This window comes from Solanum pennellii, chromosome 7 (genome assembly GCF_001406875.1).
Source record: "Solanum pennellii chromosome 7, SPENNV200".
In the NCBI taxonomy this organism is placed as follows: Eukaryota; Viridiplantae; Streptophyta; class Magnoliopsida; order Solanales; family Solanaceae; genus Solanum; species Solanum pennellii.
Genome location: NC_028643.1, coordinates 78,985,872 through 79,013,584, shown reverse-complemented (window position 1 = coordinate 79,013,584; position 27,713 = coordinate 78,985,872). Strand labels below are relative to the sequence as shown.

General features: G+C 34.3%; 3 protein-coding genes and 2 pseudogenes across 4 annotated transcripts in view; 3 read left to right on the top strand and 2 right to left on the bottom strand.

The window, feature by feature from the left end:
• The window catches only part of LOC107026139, an 11,686-nt gene extending 1,425 nt beyond the window's left edge, over positions 1-10,261 (bottom strand). The window contains exons 1-8 of one of the 2 annotated variants that reach the window (XR_003579363.1): positions 10,035-10,261; positions 8,797-8,941; positions 7,290-7,803; positions 6,831-6,978; positions 6,388-6,498; positions 4,117-5,164; positions 2,049-2,258; positions 763-832 (exon numbers count right to left, since the gene is read on the bottom strand). Coding sequence is in view for 1 of the 2 variants with exons in the window: in XM_015227002.2 (XP_015082488.1) it covers positions 763-832; positions 2,049-2,258; positions 4,117-5,164; positions 6,388-6,498; positions 6,831-6,978; positions 7,290-7,803; positions 8,797-8,934 (2,239 nt within the window). In the remaining variant the exon portion in view is untranslated. The remainder of the gene's footprint in view (positions 1-762; positions 833-2,048; positions 2,259-4,116; positions 5,165-6,387; positions 6,499-6,830; positions 6,979-7,289; positions 7,804-8,796; positions 8,942-10,034) is intronic. The other variant, XM_015227002.2, reaches the window with a different exon arrangement.
• Positions 10,262-12,593: 2,332 nt separating this feature from the next.
• On the top strand, positions 12,594-13,258 carry LOC114078050 (annotated as a pseudogene).
• A 185-nt stretch (positions 13,259-13,443) lies between these two features.
• Positions 13,444-14,071, top strand: LOC107025332 (annotated as a pseudogene).
• A 4,067-nt stretch (positions 14,072-18,138) lies between these two features.
• LOC107026191 lies at positions 18,139-24,895 on the top strand. The gene is made up of 9 exons (XM_015227070.2): positions 18,139-19,223; positions 20,085-20,214; positions 20,939-21,453; positions 21,851-21,931; positions 22,058-22,156; positions 22,737-22,850; positions 22,944-23,027; positions 23,891-23,962; positions 24,043-24,895. The coding sequence occupies exons 1-9, from the start codon at positions 18,903-18,905 to the stop codon at positions 24,307-24,309; spliced, it is 1,683 nt and encodes a 560-aa protein (XP_015082556.1). The 5' UTR covers positions 18,139-18,902; the 3' UTR covers positions 24,310-24,895.
• Positions 24,896-25,078: 183 nt separating this feature from the next.
• LOC107026240 (release factor glutamine methyltransferase) lies at positions 25,079-27,709 on the bottom strand. The gene is made up of 3 exons (XM_015227142.2): positions 26,897-27,709; positions 25,984-26,229; positions 25,079-25,490 (listed from the first exon to the last, which is right to left on the bottom strand). Exons 1-3 carry the CDS (start codon positions 27,617-27,619, stop codon positions 25,356-25,358), a joined length of 1,104 nt encoding a protein of 367 aa, XP_015082628.1. The 5' UTR covers positions 27,620-27,709; the 3' UTR covers positions 25,079-25,355.
• Between the last annotated feature and the right edge of the window lie 4 nt (positions 27,710-27,713).

The window sequence follows — 27,713 nt, the reverse complement described above, 5'->3', positions numbered from 1 at the left end:
ACCATTTCAAAGCCCCCCCCCCCCCCTCCCCCCACCACCTAGGATGGAGCAATTGCTGTAGTTTTGACGTCATTCAAAGCATGCATTAAAGGAAATGTACAGGTAGGTAGAGCACCATCATGAAAACAGTCTAGCTATGATGAATCTCCTAAAAGGTTGAATCTGTTAGGAAACTTCCACTACACATCACGTCAGCTTGGAATAAAATGGGTCTAAAAGGAGATACGGAGGCTGCAGATACCCAGAGTCAGAAACAAATGTATCAAGAATTTGTATGTTTGTGCTAATAGTTGTACTCTTGATAGGATGGTTAAGTTATGGGGATGCTCTTTCTTTGCTCCATTTACTAGACACTTGCTGGATTTTTGGTTTTCTTTGATGGATAGAATTCCTCTTCCCGTTGGAGGTGATGGAAGTGGGTTTTTTAAAACTTATTAGGGGAAAATATGTAGTATGTTTGGAGCGAGTGGTGTAGTTTAGGTCATGTAGTCTTTTCTGTGCCATCTTGATACCATTTTTAATAAATATCCTTACCAAGGAAAAAAAAAGAAGATACAGAGGCAACTAAGTTGGGAGCGAAACTTAGTTCATTCACATTCTATTTCTTTAAGGAGAATCAAACAAGAGAGGGGGACGAAAAACAAACAACAAGCAGAAGAATTTTTTTTTTGATCCATACAGTACCAAGCCATGTGAACAGAGTAATGCTCACAAACAACTGAAACAAAAAGAAGCTACTAAAGCCTCAGATAGAAATCATACCATCTAAGATTCTCTCAATACTTTTATCACATGAAGCAATTTCATTTCCAAGTTTAAGTTGTTGATCACACTGCCAAGAAATGAATGCAAATATTGCTGAGAACCAAATAAAGTGTAGGCTACAATAATCAGATTAAAAAAGTTACTCCACAGAATTTCTATATTGGAAATGAGAAAACTAAATTAGTTCTTATAAGAGACAGAAAAAGGAAAATCCCACAAGACTTTTGGCCCATTAAAGGTGCATAACTAAGGGCCATAACAAATTACTGACTACATTTTGAAGGGTGAAAATTCTTGATACATTGACACAAGTTCTAAGTGGTCAGGTTTGGAAAATATACATCATACTCTTCGTCTTAAAACAGTCCAACTCAAGGAACTAAGGGTGAACTTAGTTTCTAATTTTGGATTGAACAAAAGTCAGATGAAAAAACAATGAATTAAGATAGATTAAAATATACTTAAGAAGATCGAAGTGCAACGGAAAAACAACTGTGGCCTTATAAGTAATATAAATTAAATAATCAGCTTTCTAGCATAGATTAGGAAAAAGCCACAAGTATATCCTAACCATTTAGAGCAAGGAGCTGAAAACAGCAGCAATTGGGTCTTAGTTTTAGCATAATTGTACTAGAGCCAGCAGACCAACTGTTTTTGCTTCTACTTTTGTAACAAATTTACATCTTCTTGATGCCTTCAATAGAACATTTACTTCATCAAAATAAAAGTTTCGAATCTATTGCTCTGTTGCCTATGTCTATATGACCTGACACAACAACGGGAGCATCTCCAAGGAATAGGCAACAGAGCAATAGATTCCAAACTAGAACTCATTGCTGCTGTTTACAGCTCATGTGCTACCTGTGGCTTTTTCCTTATCTATGCAGCAAGCTGATAATTCAATTTATATTACTTATACGGCCACTTCTGTTTCTCCGTTCCTTCGATCTTCTTAAGTATATCTTAATCTATCTTATTTCATTGTTTTTTTCATTTGACTTTTGTTTAAACCAAAATTAGAAACTAACTCACGCTCAGTTCCTGGACGAATTGAATCAACTTATGATGTACTAGGTTCCTTATGAGAAGATTAAGGACTAGGAGCTCATTTTTTTGCTCATCTGGATGTAATATAGGGGACCACATACCCTTTGTGTAGTTTATTATTAATACACAGAAATGTGACCTCTTCCCAAAAAAAAAAAAAACAAGATTCTCAAAAAAGAGTATGTGTGGTCAAGTGTCTTGTCAGTTGCTTAGTGCTATTAGTCAAGTAAAATTACCAACTTCTGTCGTTTTTGAAAAAGAACTTCAAGGGAACTTTTTGTCAAAGCCTCCTCTTTTGAAGCCAAAACAGTTTGTAGATCGCTTATATCTGTAGATTCATGCTTGCAAGGAACAAATCGAGCATGTGCCACAGAAATCCCATTTCGATTGGGTGAGATAGTGGAAAGGTCTTCTTTATCAGCCTTCACCTCATCAGCTCTTTCTGCCTGCAAATAAAGTTTGGTATCAAATATGACAACAAATGAAGAATGCAGACCCCTCTTCCCATCTCCAGGAAAAAAATTGGAAAAGATAAGGACATTCATCAAGTTAAGTTGGCACCCAAGGAAGTCGCCTAGTGGGCAATGAAGTGGGAGAAGAACCAAGGTTTCAGGTCCAATTCCCATATCATAGGCAAAAAAAACACCAAGTGATTTCTTCTCATCTGCCCAAGCCTTGGTCGGTAAAATTACCAAGTACTTGTGTTGAGGTGCGCCCAAGTTGGCCTAGACACCACTATCAAAAAAAGGGCAGCAGTTGTATGTCCTTTCCTAAAGAATAAACTATAACCTCCACCACAGAATTTCTAAACCTAGATATCCAATCTAGTCCATCCAATCTTTTTGACTTCTTTTTTTTTCAAAATGGAAAAGTTCAATATTTCTGCCTACTCACATAAAACAACAATATTTTTCCCTTATCAACTTCTTTGTAGTATCTCTTTTACAAGCTACCATTCCATCCATTATCTCAACTCTAAAGCATAATTTCATAAAGCTCAATATAGTAACATGAGGATACTTTTTTTCTTTTATGTCCATGCTAGTTAAGCATGGTAACAACATGAGAAGGGATTCACTAGCAATGTGGAACACAACCACAAAGATAGCGACACAAAGGTTTCATATATTGCATGGATTAGGAAGAAAAGATAGGCTTAAAGTGGAAATAACACCACTTCAACAGAAGTAAAATAAAAGTTGGTTCTTTTCTATCTTTTATTTTACTTCTACTTTATCAAAAAAAAAAACAGAAGTAAAATAAAAGATAGAAAAGAACCAAATTTTACAGACAACCAGCCGGTTGAGATACCTATCGGCCACAAATAATTGCCTAGTGAGCTGAAATCTAGAAGTGGAAGACCTCCAGCTTTTTTTTTACAAACAATATACTGAAAATCACGTACTATTTATTTGACTAAACACAAGCTAAGAAAGCATTTGATTTGTAATATTCGAAGTAAATTGATTTCATTTGACTAAGCTAGACATTAACATACTATGAACCTAAAACCCTACACATGGTTACATTATATTGCTCAGAATGCACCCCCACCAAGATCCTTTAAAGCAGGAGAAAATGTGGAGGCCTATACATCCATTTCCAAATATCATTTTGAAGTGCAAATTAACATGTTAGCTAGGGCAAATTAGTTTGTTGGCACATTCATTTTTATATAATGTAATAATGATTGCTAATACACATAATAGGGAAGTGTTCAAACACTATTGATCCAATGGGAATGTATGGTAATTTGAAGGGGAAGAGGTCGGAAAATGAAGCATTACAAAGACTAGTTACTTCTACTGGATAAGATCATCAAGTTTTGCTTATAAGCAAAATAACAATTACAACAACTAGATCAAGGTATCAAGTGGATGCCTCCCTTGTACAAGGCTTGAGGAAGACACATTAAAAAAAATAATGTATATCATCCAAAACGTCTGCTATAATAATTAGCAGTATTACTACTTCTTATTAATGTCATGCCATTATGCGTATTAGTGTCACTACTACTAATACTATCACTAAGAACTGCAATTCAAGGATGGATTAATGTCTGTTGTTTGGACCGGCAAAGCATACACAAATGCAGAAACTTTTGGGAATAGAAGAGAAGAGAAGAGGTCCATTAAAATTAAATTCTGCTATTTCTAGATGAAATTTCTTCTTTAATCACTAATTCATCCCAAGTGGGGCAATTTCATGAATGCTCTTGAAAAGAGAAAGGGAGAATTAGTAAAAACAAACAAGAGTAATTCATCGTAATCAATAACTTTTACTGCATTAACTGAAATTGTCTACCTTGCGAACTATACCACTTCCAATGATTTCTCCACCACTCTCCCTCGTCCTCTTTTTCTGCTGATGAACTTTTTTGATGAGCTCATCCTTGCTATTATTTCCATTTTTGGAGAAGGGAATACATGCATCAATTTCCATCCTCTGAGGCCTAGTAGGAGAACTAGAAAAGTGATAGCCATCATTAATTTTCACCTCCAAAGTTTTAAGATGAGCACCAGCTAACTCCATACCATTATAATCATTGATTTCACAGCCTTTGGTGGACTTCACCAGCTCCTCAGTTTTCTCTTCTGGTGTCCTTGGGTGGTTGATGATAGCATGCAGTTCTTTTACAGTTGAATCCTCATAATCTCTGCTATTTTCATGTTGTACCTTTCTACTTGTATCATTTAAACATTTCAAGTTGACACCAGTTAGCTTATTACCACTGAGATCTACAATTCCTGTATTTTTAATTGAACAATCGCTTCCTGCTTCTTCACTTTTCCATATATTATGGGGGCCACCTATCGCAGTTGCTTCTTGACCAACAGCAGAATGGCCAACTTTTTCATGGCAACCATCACCGTGTTTTGCCTCTGAAATTTCAAGGTTTATACTATCTGACTTGGTTCCAATTAAAGCTTCATAACTTTCATCAGGCGTCTTTCCTTCAATCTTTTTAACCTTCTCCTCAACGCCCTGGTTTCCATTACAACCACTTGTCTTTTTGGCTTTACCACTAAATCTCCCATGGGTCCTCACTGTTTTGTGGTGATGATGCACACCATTTTCCTTCCCAGAATCTTTCTCGTCCCCTGTTTTCCTTTCACACGCACCGTCGGCAACAACTTCTGCACCAAAAGCGTCTGTAGGGTTGACCGTTCTGTCATACACATCATTGGCCACATTACTGCAAGCGCTTTCTGAACCTATAGCAGTCATGATGCTTACATTGCCCGAGTTTTGATCAACCAATGAGATTCTGCTCTCAGAAATTTTTTTTTTACAATTGCCTGTTATATCCTCATGGATTCTGGTATTTGAGCCCTCCAAACTAGAAACTTCCCTGCATCAATTTAGTAGCTTGTCAACATAGTGCTAAGCCCATACAAAATATGATTGTCAAAGACAAGTTAGATCTGGGTTATTTTGTATCTTGTTTATAACAAACCTAAATAACTTGCACGAAAAGATCAATCTCATAAAGAAATCTAAATACCTTCATTACAGCTAGCCACGTAACCTAAGCAAATACAAGACTATTTAGATTACGTGGCTAGCTGTAATGAAGGTATTTAGATTTCTTTATGAGATTGATCTTTTCGTGCAAGGTATTTTGGTTTGTTATAAACAAGATACAAAAAAACTTGGCTCCCCCCTCCCCCACCTTAACTCAATGGATATACATATTTTGATCAGGTCTATGCACATACATAAAGGATATACAGTATAAGCTCCCAGCATAAACAGAGCAAAAGAGGACTAAAACTGAAAATAGCTCAATCTTGCAAGTAAGTTTGTTATGCACAATTAAGTATATTACCTTAAAAGAAATTTGATGATGAATAAGTACCAACTTACCTAAGTAAATCAGTTGTTTCTAATTCTCGAAACTAAAGTTATTTACATCCCTAGGGCTTCTAGTGGTAAGAGTACAGCTTGTGATGTGTGGTTAGGCGCACATCATGGGTTCAACCCCTTCCACAGACAATATTTAAGTGGAGAAGGGTAGAGGAGTGGTTGTTATCTAACAAGTTTCAAACCCAGCACCACTAGCCAGGCATTTCTCAGTTGTCAAAAAAAGCTCTTTAAATAAAGGTGGGTATGATGTTCTTTTAGCACCATATTCACGACTAATTTCCTTATCTTTCCCTTACGGTACAAGTCTTGTTCAATGATTTGCTAGGCCTAATGAATCAAGCAAAAGCACAAAACATAAGTCATTCATATGTTGGCATTTGTCAATTTGATCACACAAAGTTGTTAAGCAGCATGAAGACTGCTGCAAGAACGGCTAGGCCCAACAGTCAAGTTCAATTTCAGTATACATGTATCAACTTGAAGAACAAAAACCAAGAATAAGAACTGCATCATAAAGGTTAATATAGTAGTATCCAAATGTACTCAAGCTTCAGAAGGAATGAATGATGTGACTGAAATCTTCAACATACCAAGGAACTAAGCAAATTGGCTGAGACACAAAAACATGTTAAGCCAGGCAGCAATGACTATAAAGCAAAATCTATTGACAGCTCACCACAAATAAAGGTCAATTGAAATTGAAGGTACCTCAGGAAAAAGGTTGCTATGATATTGGCATAGGGAAGCAGATGATAGTACTCAACTACTTCTGTAGCAGACCAACTACCAGAACTCCTTTTCACCAATGGACCCTGTAAGCTATTCAGATAAACACTTTATCACTTTTCATTTTTGTAGTAGCAAAAGGTACCAGAATACATGAATTAATGCTATTAACAAATCATACAAGCAATTATGTATATTTACTTTACGTCGTGAATAGGCTTTTTCAACAAGAACTCTTGTATCTCTCATGTTAGAATAGCACATTTGTTTGATGATACTGCTAGCAATATCATCAAACAAATGTGCTACTCTAACATTAGAGATACAAGAGTTCTTGTTGAAAAAGCCCATCTCTTACACTACCCTTGATTTAAAAAAACAAAAGATATTTTCTACCCAAAGCAGTTAACAAGACAAGAACTAACCTCTCAATAATCTCCTTAACAGAAACTAGCATGTCTTGATCGGTTGATCGGGTACTTTGCATAATGTAAAAGTAAGATGCTGTCTTTTCTTTTGTGAGTGAATATACCACATGCTTCTCCAAAGTCACAAGGTCAGTCTTAGAAATACCTGCTCCACATGAAACAAAGTATCATAAATAATAAAATGCTCTCTAAATCAGGACACACCTGTAACTCAAGCAGTTCAATTTATAAACCGGAATAGAAAGATCCAACTGCCTAGGTCAATGTTCTGTTAATCATTTCTTTCTCTGCCCAGGCATTAGAAAACTCTAATTCAGAGGCTTGTCGCTAGTAAAAGCATTCAAAAAACTTAGAAATCAACTTATGACTGTCTGGTTAATATAGAGCTGATTAGGCACAAATTACTTTTGCCAATCTAGAAATATGTTACAACTATGATTCTGAAAATTCACTTACCAGTTGCATCCTCTACAGCCAAAAATGCAAGTTGCTGAAAGCCAGAGTCATCATCTTTTTGCTCTACTGTCACTGGTCTCATACTGGTCTGCCTCTTTATGCCCTCCACCATACCTTCTATTTCAGCAGTGGGAAGCTCAAGACATTTCTCTATGAGAGACCAGACCCCGTCAGTGACGAGAGAATAAAACAGATAACAAGTTTCTTTCTTAGAGTCTACCAATAAGACAGAAACTTTGGAAATTAGCCATTTGTTTATAGCTGGAACATCTTTTGAGGCATCCAAAGCGCAAGATATGTTGCAAGCATCTTGGATTGCTTTTTCAGTCACCGAGAGATCATTGTTCATGTCCTTGGAGGAAGTTAGATCTGATTGGTTCATGAACTTCATATATGACATCAAAGCCGGTTTCAGAGTCATGGCCAACTTGCAAAATGATTCAAAATCTAAATGCTGTGCCTGCGGATCTTCCTTCCTCTGGTAGTAGTTGTAAAGAATCACAACAGCATGCAACTGAAGAAGGTAAAAAAGAACAAGGAAAAGAATTCAAAAGTTAGCTGGAGATCTTATTGGAAACACTTACAATTTTTTATAAAGTTGCCAAAGCTGATCCATACTTCAATTTTATTAAAAATTACGTGGAATACGCCAAAGACTACAGGGGGGCTACTAGAATGTTGGAACAGTGCTGGAGGATTTGCAAGACAGAAAAAGAGGAGGCAAACCTGTGTGTTTTGTGTGTGTGTGTGTGGTGACTATGTGGAAGGAGAGAAACCGAAGATGCGTTGATGATAACTACAAAAATATATAGAAGATCAAGATGAATTGTTTGTTTTTGTTTCACTTTTGGTGTAAACAATTATTGAATGACGTTGAACACTTGAAAGGTACTATAGGGTGGGGAAAATCATTTTTCCTTCTTTGGTGGTCTCTTATTAATGACCGTGGATCAAAATTTAAATGATTTAAATTTTACAATTCAACAATAATAAAAAACAACATGGTCAAGAAAATAAGATAATAAGTTATTATTATTATGTCTAATATTTTCCATGCATAGCACGGATACCATACTAGTTTACAATAAAGAGCAGGACATTGAATGTCTGTACCTTTAACTGAAATAATAGATATATTATAGAGAGAGCTAGAGTTCAAGTCGTATGAATTAATCTTCTCCATTCCAAGAATTTTTCTAAATCGCATTCAACTGGACTAACTTTACATCCAATTACTGTAAAGGTTGGTAAGAACTGAGAAACAAGATGGAAATCTGTTCTCGTTATTCAAACACACTGCTACTGTAACTTATCCTCAGAAGTCTTAAACAAACTAGAAGGAATATTTGAAAGATAACAAGTTAATAAATGAAGAAAAGAAATTAAAATCAGGTATGCTTTCTTTTTCAAATGTCAAGGGTCAAAGATCATGTCAAAAAGAACACCATGCAATGAGTATACAAGGTAAGAGGGAACCCGCAAAGGGTGGGAAGAAACCAAAGAACACCTGTTTGGCAACAGACTGCTGCTGAGAAAGAGTGGGAGGTTCCTTAACGGCAGACGATTTCAAAGGCAACCGAGGACCAACTAAGTATTCCAGCAATGCATTCACCACTTCTTCTGTAGAAACCAGCTCTGGTTCCATAATAAAGCTTTGCACACCAGGAAGTAAAAAATAAAGAACCAAAATCAGATACTTCACAATGTGAGTTGCTTCATGGTTTTGCTATTGCACAGTTGTAAAGAGGAATGTAAAACCAAGGTTTCCACACAAAATGCAGAATCATGTTGGAGGGACAGAAAGGCTAGCGAAAGTAAATACAGAATCACCACAACAAGCTCATTGCCTATCTACTACAGCATCAAATATTACGGTAGCTAGAGCAAAGTCTCTAGAAAGGAGCAGAGTAGTGGGACCTCCAAAAAACTAGTGGAATCACTACAATAAGCCCATTGACAATCAACTACAGTCCTATAACAGTAATTACCTAGAGGAGAGGCTCTATAATGAGCAGCTCACTGGGACCAAAACACTCACCACTTTAACCTTTTGGAAGGATTTGACTGGGTACAAAAAAATTCTCTCCTCACTAAAGGGCAAGCAGGACAGAGTGCTTTGGGATTTTACAATTCTGAATCTACTTGATGAAAAAAACACAAAAACAAAGTTCTCCACACATATGTCATAGACCCATCATGCAATCAAAGCAAATAAAACTAGTAGTAGTATAAAAGTAGAAAATAGAACACTGGACTCATGAACTTCTCCCCCTTAACCTATTTGGGCAGGTTCAATGCTGCCCTTTTTGGCCTTGAGCAATCCTATTCGGGCAGAGTCCCACATGTTCATGGAATGGGAATTTAGTCTCCTTAATTATATCACCTTGAGCAATCCTCCTCCCCACATTAACTAGCTTTTAATTGAGTTAGGGCCAAAATTGCTTCAGGATTTTAGAACTCTGAATCTACTTATGAAAACCCACACATACAAAGTTCTCAAACAGAAATGCTACAGATCCAATAGATAATCATGCAACGAAAACAAACAAAACTAGTACTAGCAAAAAGTAAAAAAAAAATGAAACCAGTACAAACATCGAGTTGCATACAAATTTCAAGGTTTAGAAAAACTTTCACTTAACAGATGAACAACAACATACAAAGTTTTGCGCACACAATTATGCAATAAAAACAAAACCAAAAACAAAAAAAAACAGTTTCCACACAAAATTCAAGGAACAAAACCTTCTGGTGGAGAAAGGAGCAACAACCGCGGACGGTAACTCGACCTTCTAGTTCTAGCAGCAGTACTTGTTGAAACCCTTGGTTTGAACTACAGAAAAATCAGAATTTCTGCATATATTTTGCAGTTCATGCATCCTATTTAGCTTTAGCTTATTTTTGCTTAAATTACCATATTAAATTCCTAAGCCTGTTTGGACATATTATCCCTATGAAAGGGGAAACTGTAATATATTTATTTTGATTAATCCACAGTCAATTATTCAAATTTTTAAAAATATATATTTTCATACAAAAACTGAATAAGCAAATTAGTTGGGGCTGTGGACCCAATCAAAATAAATATATTTTTGAATCATGTTGAACAGTTTTCCCCTTTTATAGACATAAAATGTCCAAACGAGTCTTAGGAATTTAATATGGTGTAATTTAAGCAAAAAAAAAAGTTAAAGCAAGATAGGATGCATGAACTCTAAAAATATAGTAGAAAAACTGATTATTTAGTAATTCTACAGTTTAATCAAATTAAGGATTTCAACAAAAATTACTGCTAGAACTTGAAAGTTAAATTTTCCGATGCGATTATTGCTCGTTTCTTCAGTAGAAGGTTTTGTACCTTGAATTTTGTATGGAAACTGTATTTTTTTTTTTTTGTTTTTATTGCATAATTGTGTGTGCAAAACTTTGTATGTTGTTGTTCATCTCTTAAGCGCTAAAATACTTAATTATTTGATGGATTTTCTTATGACTTATCTTTTATTGTTAAGCAATTAACTAGAAAAATATTGCGAGCGATGGTAGATAATTTAGCTCATAGGATAATTAGAATTTTAATCAAGATTGTAACTTGAATATTAATCCTATCTTTTATGAGGTATACATTGTATCAAAATTTTCATATAAAAATTTATATCGATCTTAGATAATTTCTATATCAAATGTGAAATAAAATTCATTTTAAAATCTACTAAAGTATGATGTACCTATTACCTAATTCATTCACTTGATTACATTTGAATTTGCACAAATTCTTAAATAGAAAAAAAAATTGATTCAGACAAACATAATAGAATTGAATTTGATAAGGACAATCACAAATATTCATTTCATAAATGTTAAATGTTAAATGATTGAAAAAACACAATTACAGTACTCATATAAATTAGGAACATGTATAACAATGTGAACTACAAATGAAAGAAGGTACATACATGGGCAAAATCAATAACCAGATGTGATGAATCGACATCGAGGTGCCAAATGACTCCGTCAATAAGAGCTCTTGTGAGTCATCACCCTGTTATCCCCGGTGTACCTTTGATCCGTTGAAGACGATGTGGATTTCGTTTTCTTCTCATTCTGTTTGACGGCTCACTCTGAAAATATTTTTTAGGTTTAGTCATGACAGGGGACGCCTCGTATTTATATACTTATAAGTATTAGGGTTAGGCATGGCAATAAGGCCGGTAGGGCCGGGTCACATGAAAAAATTAAGGGAAAGGTGTCAAATAAGTCTCGTTTTTATTTTTCGTGACAGATTGACCAAGAGTTGGTCAAATCCTCTTTAAAATATAATTAACTAATTATGGGACCAAATTAACATTTTTAAAACTTTATAATCTTTTATAAAATAAAAAAAAAAGCACATTTTTATAATTCAAACCAAATCAGTTAAAAGAAAAAATATTTTCATCTTCCTTCCTCTCTTCTCTCTCTTGTTTTCTTCCTCCTTGGGGGATTGTTCATCTTCTTCCTTAGAAATTCGGAAATCCGTCGTTACTCTTCCTCAGCAGTTGTTACTCTTCCTCTCCAGTCCTCGGTTACTCTCTCATCTTTCTGAACTATAATCGTGTTCGACTAGAAATGGGTAAGTTATTTTTTTGAAATAATTTACAATTTTCGAAGTTTTTTTCTTGAATTAATGAACAATAAAATGTTCTGTAGGTGTAAAAAATGAATAATCGACTTAATGGTGTGTATTATTTATCATTTTTGAAAGAAAATCAGCTAACTCAAAAAATTCTTATTTTGGGAAAATATATCTGAAATGTTATCATTCAAAGAAAAGTCATTTTTTGTTGCTGTTGTTGTTCTTTTTTTTTGGCCATTTTGTTGATATGATTTTAGAAATATAGTGTTGTTCAGGTATCTAAAATATATTTAGCGTATGTTGCCACATTTTAGTGATATGTTGGTCATTTGTTGCCACATAAGATTCAAATATTGCAATAATCTGTATAGATGTGTCAACATATGATGCATCTGTTGCTACATAAGATGTATATGTTGCACAACAGCAGGTACATATGTGGCAACATAATGTTAATTTATCGCAACAGACTATCCATCGGTTGCAACATACTGCTAATAATTTTATAATGAATTGTAAAATCTCAATATTTTTTTATTTACGTTGTAGATGAAATGATACAAGAAGCTTCATCCATGACAACAACTCAATCTTCTAACATGAAATGCTCTTTTTGTCTATGCGAAGAATGTGAGCAGCAACATGATTATTTTATTAGTCGTGTTAAAAAATTCACTGATATTTTTAAGGAAATGTCTCATAATATTGATGTGCAAAGATCCAAGAAGACTTCACAACCTTTGAAATGTAGGAGGTTGAAAAAATCTATTTCTCAAACACTTTCTATTATTATTGAGATGAAAGAAAAGGAGAAGATGGCAAAGGAGGAGAAGGATAATGAGAAGAAGGAAAAATAGGAGAAGGAGAAGGAGAAGAAGAAGAAGGCAAAGGAGATGGAAAAGCAGAAGGAGAAGGAGAAGGTGAAGCAGAAAGAAAAAGCGAAAGCGAAAAAGAAAAGGAAGAAAGTCGAAGTTGTCAGTTGTGACGTGAAGCGACAATATCCATTTGAAGGTTTTAACATTGACGGCGAGGGTCCAACTGAACTAGTGTCATCCTTCTCACAATGGATAAACGAGGGTCTTTACAAGCATCATGCAAAAAAGTAAGTAAAGTAAGGCCGTTCAACTATTATTAGAATTTTTTCTTGTAGTCCGATAAATAATGATTACACAATTGCATAGGAAACAAGGAGGATCACTACTTAGCCAGTAACTCAAATTTTGAATTTGACCAACTTAATTTGTTAATTGCATTTCCAATTAATAAGGACTGTTTCTACGTAATGTCTCAACCCAATAGGTGGTGGAATGATGAGGTAAATTCATGCCCACTTTTATATGTATTATTTAGTACATGAATATATACAATTAAATTGATACACTTGTTTCATCTATGTGTGCGGTATGTGGATGTCATATTTTACTATTTGCTAAGAAGTCGAAGCAGCAGATTCATTCTAAATATCAATATACCATCACTAGTTATTTTTTCAAAATATACATTGACAATTCTAGTGAATATGATGATAAAATCATTGACATAATGAAAGGGTATGCTATACCTTCTGGAATGCCTTGACACTTGACGAATGATGTTTATGTCCCTGTAAATAGTAATGTGAAATTATTGGGTCTTGGCAGTCGTTGCATTGAAGGAACGATGCATAAAACTGTATGATTCCATGTCCTCAAATAGGTCTAATAGAAAAATATCCTCCGATATTCAAAAGATGGCTACAATGTTGCCAAAGTACTTTGAGTTGAGCGGATTTTTTTAGCAAAATGAGCGAACCAACTGGTCAGTTCTTAAATGTTACCAAGGAAAGAACAAATCTCAACCATTCAAAGTCAGTCATGTTACTGGTATTGCCCAACAAGAAAGCAGTAGTCTGTAAGTATCACAATATTATTTTGTCTTACGACTATCGAAATGTGATGTTATTATATTTTTTGATTGATGATATACCATGCCGAGATTGTGGAATTTTTGTTGCTGCATACACTGAGTATTTGAGTGATGAATTACGAGTACCATCATGTGGAATTAGTGTTGAACCCTTCGCTTGAGATATGCTACACTCCTATGGAATTATGGGATTGTAAAGGCACGAAATGGTTATGTTAGTGACAATGAAGACCCAGAGATGCGTTGAACTAAAAAAAAAAGCTAAGATCGATGAAAATGTTGTGTTTACAACCATTGATTATATAGGTGTTATGTATTAAAATATTTTTTATCATTATTTCGATTTTGTTTTAAAAAATGTCAATTATGATGAAAAGGATCAAAATCATATGTGGCAACAGAGGGAATCATCTGTAGCAACAGATAGTATATGCGTCGCAACATATGTATTTCTGTAGTAATAAACACGACAAAATTATAAGTGGCAACAAATCCTCTCTCCTCTCTTCTATAAATGTGTCGTTTCGTATATCAAGATTTATTTAATTATACTAATTAATTTCAGTTTTCTCCTCTCTTTTTGCCAGTACAATACACTTCTCCTTCTCTTCTCTTCTTCTCTTCCTTCTTTCACAGATCATCTTCTACAGTAAAGGCGGTGTTGTGTTGTCCTCATAATTTCTACTTTATCATTGATATATATCTTATCAGGTATATTTAATTAGGGTTTGAAATGCATTTGCTTGCTTATCTCCTTATTGTCCTGTTTTGACTTGTGGTTGTAGCTCATTTTGGGCTTTCAAATATTTTATTTTTGCGTTTGCAAATACAAATATGATGGCTCCTGTCAAAAGAAAACTTGATATTGATACATCTGACCAAACAAAAATCCAGAAGAAGGCTAGGTCTAAAATTGCCAGGAAGAGGAACGAAAATACTACACTTTTAGAAAATTTTGCAACTGAAACAGTTTCTTCTTCTCAAGAAGAAGTAGAATTTTGTCAAAAGAAATATGAACAAAAACAAGTAGTGGAGGAAGAAGATGGAAAACAAGAAGAAGTTGAGGAACAAGGGAAAATAAATGAAGTTCAGGAAGAAGAAGGGAAAAATACAAAAGTAGTAGTTGTGGCACAACAAGAAAAAATAAATGAAGTTCATGAAAAAGAACAAAAACTTCATGAAGAGTTCAATGCTAGTGGTGATAATGGGATTAAAATCATCAATGCAGACATTTTCCCTGTGCATCTGCAGCCTGATGCTAATGGTGACAGCATTATTAGGTCAGTCCTGGGAAGACCTTTCGTCAAATTCAGGGATATCCTCAAGAGAAATCAATTGGAAGATTTTTTCAGAAATAGTTGTTTTTGTCATTTTCTTGATTTACCCATTGATCCACTTTCACATTTTCAAATGACCATCGTGTATTAACTTCTTAAAAGTTGGCCAAATTTTATTATTTAACCATTTAAAGTACAATTTTACTTATATATACGATGTAATTTTTCGATGAAGGGTGTCTAATTGGACACTCTGAATATAGTGTACCTCCGACCCTGATTTGATATGAAGGAAAATGTTTTCTTGAAAAAGGAGTGGACTTTTAACTTATTTTTCTAATATTTAGTTGATAATTGAAATATTTTTCAGAAAATATCTTTTATTTGTTGGTTTAAGACTAGAAAATACTTATTAAAGAAATAATTTTTGACCCAAAAATTAATACAATTAATCTAGGACACAACCTTAACATCCGAGCAAGGATGAGATCCCGAAGGTTATTACAAAATTTAATCTTGAGATTTGATCCAGAACCTCACACAGACTTTTAATTACGAAATATTTTGCAAAAATATTTTTTTTTGAAAAAAATAATTGATCGGGGGTGGCATTTGGTGGATAGTTGGGGTAGAGGTAAAGGGTAGGCGTAAAAATAAAAAGTTTTGAATATTTTTTAGAAAAGTTTTTTTTTTTAACGGAAAATGGCGGGAGGGTCGGGGTGGGGGTTGTTAAAAATTAGAAATGTTTTTAAATTTCTATTATTTTTTAATTATTTTTGTTTGGAATGGAGGGGGATGGAGGTGGGGTGGTGGTGTTAGGGGTAGGAAATAATATTGTATAGTTCATTCATATTTACTATGAATTTTGGCTATTTTTTTAATGTAAATAAAAAAATGTTTATATGTTTATTGTAAACTAATTACTTTATTGTATATATTTTTAACTTGACCAATATATAATTCAAGTTTGTTCAATAATTATCAATATTAATATAATTTACTGAAACATAATAATAAATTCAGTTAATATTTAAAAAATAATTCTAATACTCTTCACTTTGAAAAATATTAACTCAATTGTAAGATTTTTTAAAAAAAAATTATTTTGTAAAAATGACTTTAAAGTGGACATAAATATATATTGGTGGAACTTCAACTTTAACATGATCTAGCCAAACTAAGTGCAAGTCTATGTATAAATTTCTCAGCTCCTTTATTATATTAAGTGTTGATTCATATTTAATATTTGACATCGAAATAAAGGATAAAAAATGAAAAACTTCATTCATAAATATATACATGGCGTTTTTAAAAAAAAAATTGAAATTAATGAGCCTATACTAATAGCTATGAAACAAGAACATCTTATTTTATTAAAAAAATGTGTACAAATTTAATTGAACAAAGAAATATATTAGAAAGGGAATATTAGTAATATTATTAAAAAATTAATCAACAATCAATAGATTAAAAGAATTGTTATAAAAATAATAATAATGGAGATAAATATAACATTGTTTAACCACAAAAAAGTTAATGTCGTAAAGCTAAAAAAATGGAGGGAAATTTATGAAATAACTTTAATATATTATTAAATTTAATATTTTAAATACAAAAATATTATAATTAAAAGTCTTATTATATCTATATATTGAAAAATATATTTTAAAATATTAATTAAAATTTATATAATTTGACTTTAGAAAGCTGAGCGAGATAGATATTTTAGAAAGAAAAAAATAACATTAACAAAGAAAGACAATGAATTATATAATAACCAACTGAACTTTGTTTGCTTACGTGATAATTAGCCCTTATCAATTGGTTTAACTTATTGGACCAATATCTTTTTATTTATTATAAATATTATCAATTTTCTTACCAAATTTTTTTACACTGTATTATATTATACTAAAATAGAGTTGAGACAAGCCTAAAAAATGTTAAGAATTTCTCAAGGTAAATCTCCATATGCACAATACATCATTTATGAAATTACATACATTAAATAGGTTATTATATTTTATTTTATTTAAGGTTATTATATTTTATTTCATGTATATAAATTTACTATAATTTCTACTATCAAATTTAAATATCAGTTTATACTATTGTTTTCCTTCCTATATCAAAGTAATAACCTATTTGCACATGTTATTTCATCTTTTATTTTAAAAAATATTTGGACATGTCATGTGTTCTTAATTTTTTTCAAAAAATCTTCAATAAAAGATTGTGCTTGCTAATCAATTTTTATAGCATGTCAGAGATTATTCTATCACTTTATAAAAGACGCTTTGTAAATATTATTTCATCAAGTTCAAATCAAAACAATTAAATAGTAACACATATAATCATGATTAGTACAAATAAGTTTTCTATAATTATATCGAAATAAAATAATTAGCATTTTTAAATTTATATAATTTTTTTTTTAAAACACAGCTTCAAACTTTTAAATATGAGTTTCTAATTTCAACTTCAAAGACACATTTTTATTTAAAGATTTATTTATATCCAAACAAAAGACATCACCTTCTTATGTCATGAAATCCATTTCAACTGAACACCTTAAAACTCCAAAAATTGTGACTGGATAAAGAAAAATAAAATGAAAAAGAAAGAAGAAGATAAACAGTGGAAATGGGGTCCCACTTCAATGATTATTAGTAGTAATTTAGTATTATCAATTTATGTAATGCAGTAGAGAAAACTAAACTTTCTCTTAATTATTATAATTGGAGATATCTATATCAAATTTTTATACAGTCATTTTTGTTACATTATCAATGATCTTTTTTATATGAATTTAAGTTCAATTGAACTTTAATTTAAATAAAAAAATTAATAATATTTGTTCAAATAATTTTATATAAATTAAATTTAAATTAGCTAGATTTTAATATAAATATTAAATAATTAATAAATATGTTTGAAATAAATTCAATACCGATCAATTCAAATCAATCAGTCTCTCAATTAGACAAACTTATAAATCTCAATGGTTATTAGTGTTATCCTCTGTTTATTTGTTAATCTTTAAACTAAACTCCTCTCTCATACACACTAAAATTAATAATTCCACACATTCTCTCTATCATCATCACTCTTGTCTCTCTCTCACACACATTACACAGTCTCTGGGCTTTTTGAACTTTTTAACCTTATGTATTAACACCTTTTTTCACTAGGATTCCCTGAAAAAGCCTAGGGTTTCTTCACCCAAAATAAGAAATGATAGAGAAGAGGTGAAGAAGAAGAATCAAGATTTGTTTGCAATACACTCTGTCTTCCCTCTTTTTCTAACCAGTGGACGGTTGTGTTTTAACTGATTTTCTTAATGGTCATTGTAACCCAGTTAAAGATGGAAACTTTGTGATTGTTCAAGTCAAAAAAGTGCGAGTCTTGTGTCTATATTTATTGGGGATTGCTTTTTTGGAAACGTACATGTGAAGCAAATTACTGTGTTTTTTTTTTGTTTTTTGTCTTTTTGGTTTCTTATCTCATCTAACAACTGCCACTCTCCATTTATTACTGCGTGAAGATGGAATCTTCTGGATCTTGTCTTTACTTGTTTTTGCTACTTGGGTGTTTGGATTTGACGAATTTATGATCTGGGTTTTGTTTTATATGACACAAAAGGGGGTTCTTTAGTGAGATTAGCAGATAATGACTGTTATTCATGATATGGTGATTTCACAGGTTTGGTCAAATGAGTTGTTCTCATATCAAAATGATGGGTACCAATAGCAATTTTTGGTAATTTGGGGTTTGGGTGTTGTAGTTCTGTTCAGTTAGGTGTGTAAATTTAGTTTAGTAATGGAGGACATTGGGTTATTTAAACAAGCTTGGATGTGGCTGCAATCGAAGAAAGATTGTTATTCGGTTGTAAGGACAGCTGCTGGCTGTTTTAGGGATAAAGTTGGAATCTTTAATGAGCGGATTTGGCCAATTGTTTGCTGTGGGTGTGCAATACTGGGAAAATTGCTCTTTATCTTGTTTAGATACTGGAAGGATTGCTTAGTAAGGGGCTGTAAATCGTTCTTTGCACTTGGATCCGCAGCATTGCTCCTTATTATGTGGAGCTGTTTTCTAAGTTTGACATCATTGTCTTGTCTGGTTTACGTGCTCCTTAGTATGGTATGATTCTATTCCATTTTCTTTAATTTCCTGTATGGTTTGTGACTTAGCAAGATCTGCTTCCTCTTCATTAATTGCTGATTAACTAGCTTGATCCTGGGTTTATTGCACATGCATTGTACTAGTAAGACATATAATGACACATCAAATAAGAACTTGAACATATCTACATGTTCATTAATTTTACCTAAAGCTCATTGGTCAAGTTGGACATGAATTGAATGCTGCAGTTGTGCACTAGTATCTTTTGCAGGATAAACTACGAGAAAGTACTACAGTTTTTGGTTCTTGTGATGATCTTTTCATAGTCTTCATAAAATCAAATAAGTTAACTTTGTCTTATTGTCACATGAGCAATTATATGTTGCTTGGTGATGTTCAAGTTTATTATGTTGGGGTCTTACTTTTACCTACTTAGATATCCAACTCATTGAAGGTTGTACTAGAGAAAAGCAAAGTTCCACTCGTTTCCCTGTGTTTTAGGCCATACAGATGTCCATACAGATATCTGAAGTATGTATAGAAATTCAAACTTTTCAGAACTCAAATAGGTTATTATAATTTATAGCTCAATTAGAGTGCTTGAAGTTCAACTTCATCTCTAGTTCTTGAATGATAAATGGTAAACATAGATAGTTGCTGAAAAAAGTCTCTTCTAGCTTCTTGTTTAGACTTGTGCCAGTACTACTCATTGGCCTCTCTGTTTGGTGAAAAAATATACTCAGTATGCTATTCTACTTGTTTCATTTCCCATTTCAGATGGTCTCTTGAGACTGTTCAGTGTTCTTATGCAGAATCACTTTGTTTTCAAATGCTCACTAATGACATGCTGATGATATGTTATGTTGATTTGCCTTTCAGGGTGCTGCAGGGGCTGCTGTTCAGTATTTGGGTTGCACTCCTGGGCTTTTCATTGTTGGGCTCTTCGCTATTTTAGTTTTGTGGATGTATGCCAACTTTTGGATTACTGGTGTATTGTTTATAGTTGGAGGTAGGTTTGTTTTGTAGTTCAACCAAATTGCTTAATTTCTTGTCATTCATGGATGAAACCATTCTATTGAGTAAAAAGTGAGACCTAAATCACCTAATAAATGGACGCACGACTAGATAGCTTGACACCGTTATAAGGGTGATGCTATTGCTAGCTTGAATCTCTTCAAGTCTTCATTACATGAGATTTTGGTTAAATATTATTTGTTTAAATATTATAAATTTATATGCAACCAAAAGTAAATATATCACTATTTTATTTGTTCTACAACATTCCGATGGGGAAGAAAACTTAGTAAGGCATTTGTTTTAAGATTGGGTTGGGCTAGCAAAAAAGCAGATAGTTTAATTGCATGGAAGCATAATTTTGGACATTCAAAGGCCAACTGGTGACTTTCAAAGGTATTGTATCAGTCCAGCCAGGTGGATCTTGCTGTAGACATAGGATCCTGGAGTATTTGATGTGTGGACTGCATCTATGTTGTTAGTTTGTAATTTCCCTGTACTGGAGACACATGCAACTTATAGAAAAGTTTAAAATAGGACAGAAAGGTGATATTATGGAATTGATCCTACTTGTTTGACTTGTTTTTACACACCTTATGGTATTGCTTCTATCTGATATATTTCTCAAGTTTAATTTCCCAGTGCAACACATGTATGTATGATATACCGTATTTTCAGAAGTTATGCATCATTTGATCCTTGTCTTGGTGGTTTTGTAGGTTATCTGTTTTCATTAAACCATGCAAGACTTGTGGTATTAATGGCTACCATATATGCTATGTATTGTGTTAAAGTTCGAGTTGGGTGGCTTGGAGTTTGTCTCTCAATAAATCTCGCTTTCCTCTCAAATGACTTAGTGAACTACTTACTCCAGTGGTGTGACAATTTGAGTGAAGGCACACATGTTGAAGATTTTAAAGAGTCCGAAACATTTACTGAGGATGACTTCTCCACAGATTATGAGTCATCAGTTCCTCTGGATGAGCCTGAAAAGGTTGAAAAAGTTGAAAAGGTTCACGCTTGCAAAACATTCAGCGACGCTGCTTCTACTTCTACTTCATCAGTTGTAACCAAACAGATAGAACCCCCAGCTAAGCCAGTAGTTAGAGAAGATGCAAGTTCAATAATTGAGATGAAGCGGATATTAGATAGTGCGGATCATTATGAAGCACTAGGGGTTTCTCGGCATAAGAAAATTGACACTTTACTGTTGAAAAAAGAATATCGTAAAAAGGTGTGCCACTTTCTTATCATGCCTATGCATTATATATCATGTGACAGGCTTTAAAGCCAAGTGATGGGTTTGAGAGACATCTACCTGAGTTTCATTTTCAATTTACCATAACAAATTAGAACGTATCAAATTGATGTTGATTACTCATTCATCTTTTTGATATCCTTACATGTCAGATCTATACCACTAATTTGGGGTTCTGGAAATATTGTGTTCGACGATATAATCTGAGAGATTTTTAACCTTTTGATTAGTTTGATGGGTTTGAGTTAGGCGTCAAAGTGTCCATTTCTTTGACGCAAGATAACAAAATTTCATGTCTGATCCGATGATATATTTACTTTCCGTCTAGACGAAGTTCAGATTGATGCTAATTTTACATACATGAAATGCGCAGGCAATGCTTGTGCACCCGGACAAAAACATGGGAAGTTCACTTGCCAGTGAATCATTTAAGAAACTTCAATGTGGATATGAGGTGATCACTATTTTAATAGTTAAATTATCTGTTATGCTGTTATAATACTATTGTTGGCTTGCTTCCTATTTGTTTGAGATGCAAACATACTGCTATGGTTTTCTAATACTGTCACTTGCCTTTTAGGTTCTTTCTGATGCTGTCAAGAAGCGAGACTATGATGAGCAACTCAGAAAGGAAGAATCTAAGAGTGTACTGCAAAAATCACCTAGCACGTCCAACCAGGTCTGTTCAAGTGTCTGACTGAACTTCATTTATCTCCAGTAAACCTGTCAGAATTCAACATCTTATCCTGCATACAAAATTATCCAAGCGGGAAAAGTTTCAATGAGAGCTAGTTGTATCTCTTTAACTGGGAAAGACTAGATTCAGTGTCTGCCCTGTCCGTCACTTGAACTGTCGTAGCCCTATTTCTTGCAATGATGACTCCAAATTAAATTATGTAATACCAATAAGATCCATGTCAAAGCGTGATAAGCTTTCAAGGTGTAACGACAATTTCGGGTGAGCATGCAGAAATTGCATGGTATCCTGGAATTTTCAGAAGAAAGAATTTCTTTTGGAATGAGAAGTTCAATGGCACAATCTAAGACCTGTTCAGCTTTATGATCTACGGGAAACTCATGCAAATAGTTATTGAATATTGATGGATGTAAAAAATAAAATAAAATATAGGATGCCTTTCTTGCAAGCCACCAGTTCCATGTCAATTTCTTTGAGGTCATAAATAAGATGCCAAAGTTGATCTTCCGATCTTAAAAGGGAAGGCTTAATATTTACAAATGACTTATCTGGTATGGTGCAGGAATCCTCCAACTACTGCTCAGAAGAGTCAAGGCGTATCCACTGCACAAAATGTGGCAACTCACACATTTGGATCTGCACCAATAGGACAAAGGTCAAGGCAAGATGGTGCCAGGTTGTGCAATCATTAAATTGTCTACTATGGTTGCTAACTTGCTATTCCTCTCTTTCACTTGTTCAAATTTTAATGAAAGCTGCTGGTGTACAGGATTGTTGTCAATATCACCAAGCCAAAGATGGGGATGGATGGGTAGAATACAAAGGATCATTGGTTTTCAATCGACCACAAAAGGTTTCTAAATTTCATAGTAATTTATATTATCTTGAAAGATTCATGCGAAGTAGTGTTTAATTTGGTTCATTTACCAGTTCGATAGATAAAAGTGTCATTTAGGAACAGATTATCATTTCCTGAAAATCTTGGAATTAGAGTATTTTTTATTCTGGGTTCTTAAAGCAAGACAAACATTTTAATGCCATGTTATACTTGTGAGTTGGGTCACAAATTCGAGTCCTCCTCCATGCAAACTAAGTTCGGCATTTAAGTGGGAAGGGCAGAGGATGGGGTCCATTATCTCTGAACTTTGAAAGTGTTGCCGTCAAGTTTTGGCCCCAAACATATATTATAGTCACAAAAATAGCTGCACGTTATACTAGATCATTACTGTCAAGTTCGATTTTCAATAGATATTGTAGGAAGCAATTTATCAAAAAATATAAATACTTAGATCATTCAAAATATTTGGACTCTTGTACTTAATGGTTTACCTTGGCTTCATTACCAAGCTTCAAATTGTTGATGGTGCAACGAAGCAAGTCCATCATCTGTCTCTAGGATTTTCCTCTGGTTTGGTCAAATCTTAACATGGTTTATGTGATCAAGTTAATGGTATATAGGGTGGTTCTCCACTTTTTAACTGTATGAGTTACTGTATTTATGTGCTTAGAGGGTACAATCAAATATTAATACTCTGGCCAATTAGTGTGGCACTACTAGTCAAATGTCAACTTCAAAGAGTTGAAGTCAGCATCTAGCTGCACATGAACAGTGGTTTCCTTCCTTTCAGCTGTAGTTTAGTTGATCATGCTTTCTCTCGATGTGCGCCCATAAGATGCTCATTCTTCATAATGTTTGTAAATATACTTGTCATTCAGGCGGAGATACCTCGTGCTTTCGTTTGTGCTGAAGGCAAGATATTTGATGTGTCGGAATGGGCCATATGTCAGGTCAGTATTCTGTCATTATGAAAAAGATGGAAATATGGCCTTTGCTGCTAGTACTTGTATTACGAATCTCCTCTGTGCAGGGCATGGCTTGTAGACCAAATACACATAGACCGAGTTTCCATGTGAACATGGTTGGATTAGAGAAATCATCCCAGAGATCCAATTCAAGTAGGTACCCCTGGGATTTTGATGCTGAGATGACAGATGAAGATGAAGAATTCGAGCTGTGGCTCCAGCAAGCTCTAGCATCTGGACTTTTTTGTGAGACGCCAAAGCGGAGAAAAACTTGGAGTCCTTTCAAGTTGAATCAGATGAAAGGAAAGAAGCAATGGAGAAGGTCTTCATGAGTTACATGCATCATAATCGGTTACGATGCTCAGATGCCATTTTTGTGATGATTCAACATCCACTGCCCCCTAAAATCAGGACAAAATGAAAAACGAGGATAAAAAGACATGATGTGATATCTTAAGGTTTCATATGCATCAACATGGAGATGACCAAACTTCTCATCAGGGGAGAGCTCATCTGTTGGCTTGGCTAAACAAGTATAAATGTGCTGGTTAAGCTGATCCATTTGTATATATCATCCTAATTATCCGGCTTGCTTACACACCACCCTTTCCAGACTATGTGGGATTACACTTGTATCCTAATTATCCAGCAGCATTTATCTATTGCAACGCCTAGTTTTGAGCTAGATCCTTTGAATTAATTAGGAGGAACAAAACTGAGCAAATCTTTGTACATGTGATGATCCTGCCTGGACTTGGACTACTTGAGGTGTAATAAATTTCAGAGAAAAAAATTGTACTCTTCTGTGCAATGCAGTTGTAGGACAATTCATACTGTTGATCCAGCTCATTCCACATTTAAACACGAGATCTACATTCTTTCCTTCTAATACCTTTATGTGAAGTTAGTAGATTTGGACATAGCGAGAGTTTAGTGTACAGTTTTTCTTCTCTTGGTTAGATTTAGATCTATTGGGTGCAAATATAATCCAAATTTTAGATCCTTGTTTTTGAGCAAATAAGCATTAAAATTTATGTTTCACTGGGAATAATTAAGAGTAGTCAGATCATGATCATCTTTCAACCAAACTGAGACACTGGCTGATGAAAGATCTGATCCTAATTTCATAAGTGCAGTAGTTTTTTTTTTTCAAACTTGCACTAGCCTTTTATCACTTTACACTGAAGTTTGCCTACTAGAGAGTAGTAAATGATTCTTTGCACAAGATCAGAGACAATCTGAGATAATATATCTTTCTGTAAAGTCCAAAGAGCAAAACTGAATTGTTCAAACCCAAGAGAACAGAATCTGTAGCCCCCAAACCCCTGGTTCTTCCACATTCATTCCCTTGTATAATTTCTTTGGCTAATGTCACAGATCATCTTCCTCTAAATCCTGTTATAAATCTCTTGATGCCGGCAAAATCTGATACCATCTTCACTTTAGAGAAGTTACCTTGCTTCTTAGTCTCGATGTAGTGGACTAGGAATTTGCTCTGTTCATCACCATTTGTCTGCAGCAACATGATGAAAGGGCATTAATAAGCAAATTAAAATGGACATTTTTTGCAATGAGACTATGAGAGTACAAAACTAAACATGCCTATCAGGTCCTGCTTTAAATGTCTCTTTTACAGTCAATAAGCAAACATTCTGTTTTTGAGAAATAAATTAGTATTCTGTATCTCCATTAATATTTGGGGATAATCTTAAAAACATCTATTATCAATCATTCCAGGTTAGTTGTTCTTGCAATATTTAAGTGACTTAAAACAGTTAAACCCTTGCAAAACTAGTGGAGAATCTTAGAAAAAATGTACACACTCATGAATAAATCAAGGACTCCCTCAAGGTAAAAGAAGTAAGAGATTATATATGATTGAGAAGTTCAGATTCATCTTGTAAGATTAGTCATTGTGAGCCAATGAGGTGCCAGAGCTTGCCACTATCGAATAACAAGTTAAACGGGAAAGTGTAAAACGCTTGATCCAGAACATGGATAGTTACCTCAAACGCAAAGAAACCGCCAGGTTTCAACATTGAAACAGCTCCATCACAGAGATGGATAAGGTCATTCATACCACTTGCTCCACCGTCTAACGCCAGTCTAGGTTCATGTCTACCAACTTCAGCTTGTAGTCCACCAATATCTTTGCTTGGAATATATGGTGGATTACTGACTAGTCCCACAAATTCTCCTTCATTATCTCTCAAAGGCTCAAACCAAGATCCTTGCTTTACATGCACTTTTTCCTAGCACAAAATTCAAGACAATGCTCTATTCAAAATTTGCAGCCCTGAAAGTTTAATCAATGATTAAACTCTATTTCACTAATTCTATAACAATGTATAAAATTCTGATTTCTGATCAAGTTCCCATTTTTCTTCAGCCAAAAATATTTAAGAATCAAAACTTTTGCTAAACTAGTCAATTCTACAACTATAGCAGTTAGCTTTAAAGATCAACTAGCTTGAGACAATCAACTATGAAAATACAGTGACATAGAAGTAAAATCTCAAAGAGGAACCTTACTAAGGGCAACAAGTAACCACAACTACGCCTCAGTCCCAAACAAGTTGGGTTCAGCTCTATGAATCCCCGCTCTTCAAACCATACTAAGAGCAACAAGTAACGACCACGCCTCAGTCCCAAACAAGTTGGGGTCAGCTATGAATCCCCGTTTTCATTTAAGCTCATTTCAAACCATACTAAGAGCAACAACAACTACGCCTCAGTCCAAAACAAGTTGGGGTCCAATATATGAATCCCTGCCTTCATTTAAGCTCATTTAAACCATACTAAGAGCAACAACTATGCCTCGGTCCCAAATAAGTTGGGGTCGACTATATAATCCTGCTTTCATTTAAGCTCATTTCAAACCATACTAGGAGCAACAAGCAAATTGCAAAATATACTAACCTCCAAATCATACCTCTGCACATTATAAGATGCAACTGCAGTAGCAACAGGGCTTAAATCAGTAGCAACAACTCTACCAGAACTACCCAAAATCCTTGCAATCCCAATAGCAAGTGCACCACTTCCAGTCCCCAAATCAGCCCACAATCCTTCCCTCAATTCCCCATTCTCCTTAATAGCATCATCGACAAGGTCCACAATCAGCTCAGTCTCTGGCCTTGGAATCAAAACCCCTTCTTGAACACTCAAAACCAAATCCCTCCAATGTTCACAACCAACCACATACTGAAATGGCCTTCTTTCTTCTACCCTTTGTTTCCACAACATATACAGTTGTTCCAAAGACGCCCGAACTGCAACTGAGCTATTATCATTGTAATTTTTGTGGGGTTGTTGCAAGAAAGATTTTGGTGTTTCAATTGCATCTTCAACAAGCCAATTTAGCTCCCTGAGCAACAATTCGGAGTCTGGACCATTGTCCAGTTCCAAGAAAGTGGAACCCACAGAAGAAATTAGGGATTTAGCCCAATGGTGCCATTTTTGAAGGTCTGATATGGTTGTTTTGAAGGTGGGTGGCCTTAAAAATAAAGGTTTTTGAGGTTTCACTGAGGTTGCTGGAGATGAAACAGAGTAACATGAAATTGGTCGAATGAAGCTCAACTTCATTTTCTTCGACACACAGGCAGGTCTCAATCTTCGTTCGGATAGTTTAGTTAGCCGCATTTCTTTTGTTGGTTTTGACCCGCTCTATTTGTTTTGAGGCCCAATTAAATTACTTCAGCCCATACGACATGGCCCATAGTAAGCCCACAACCCA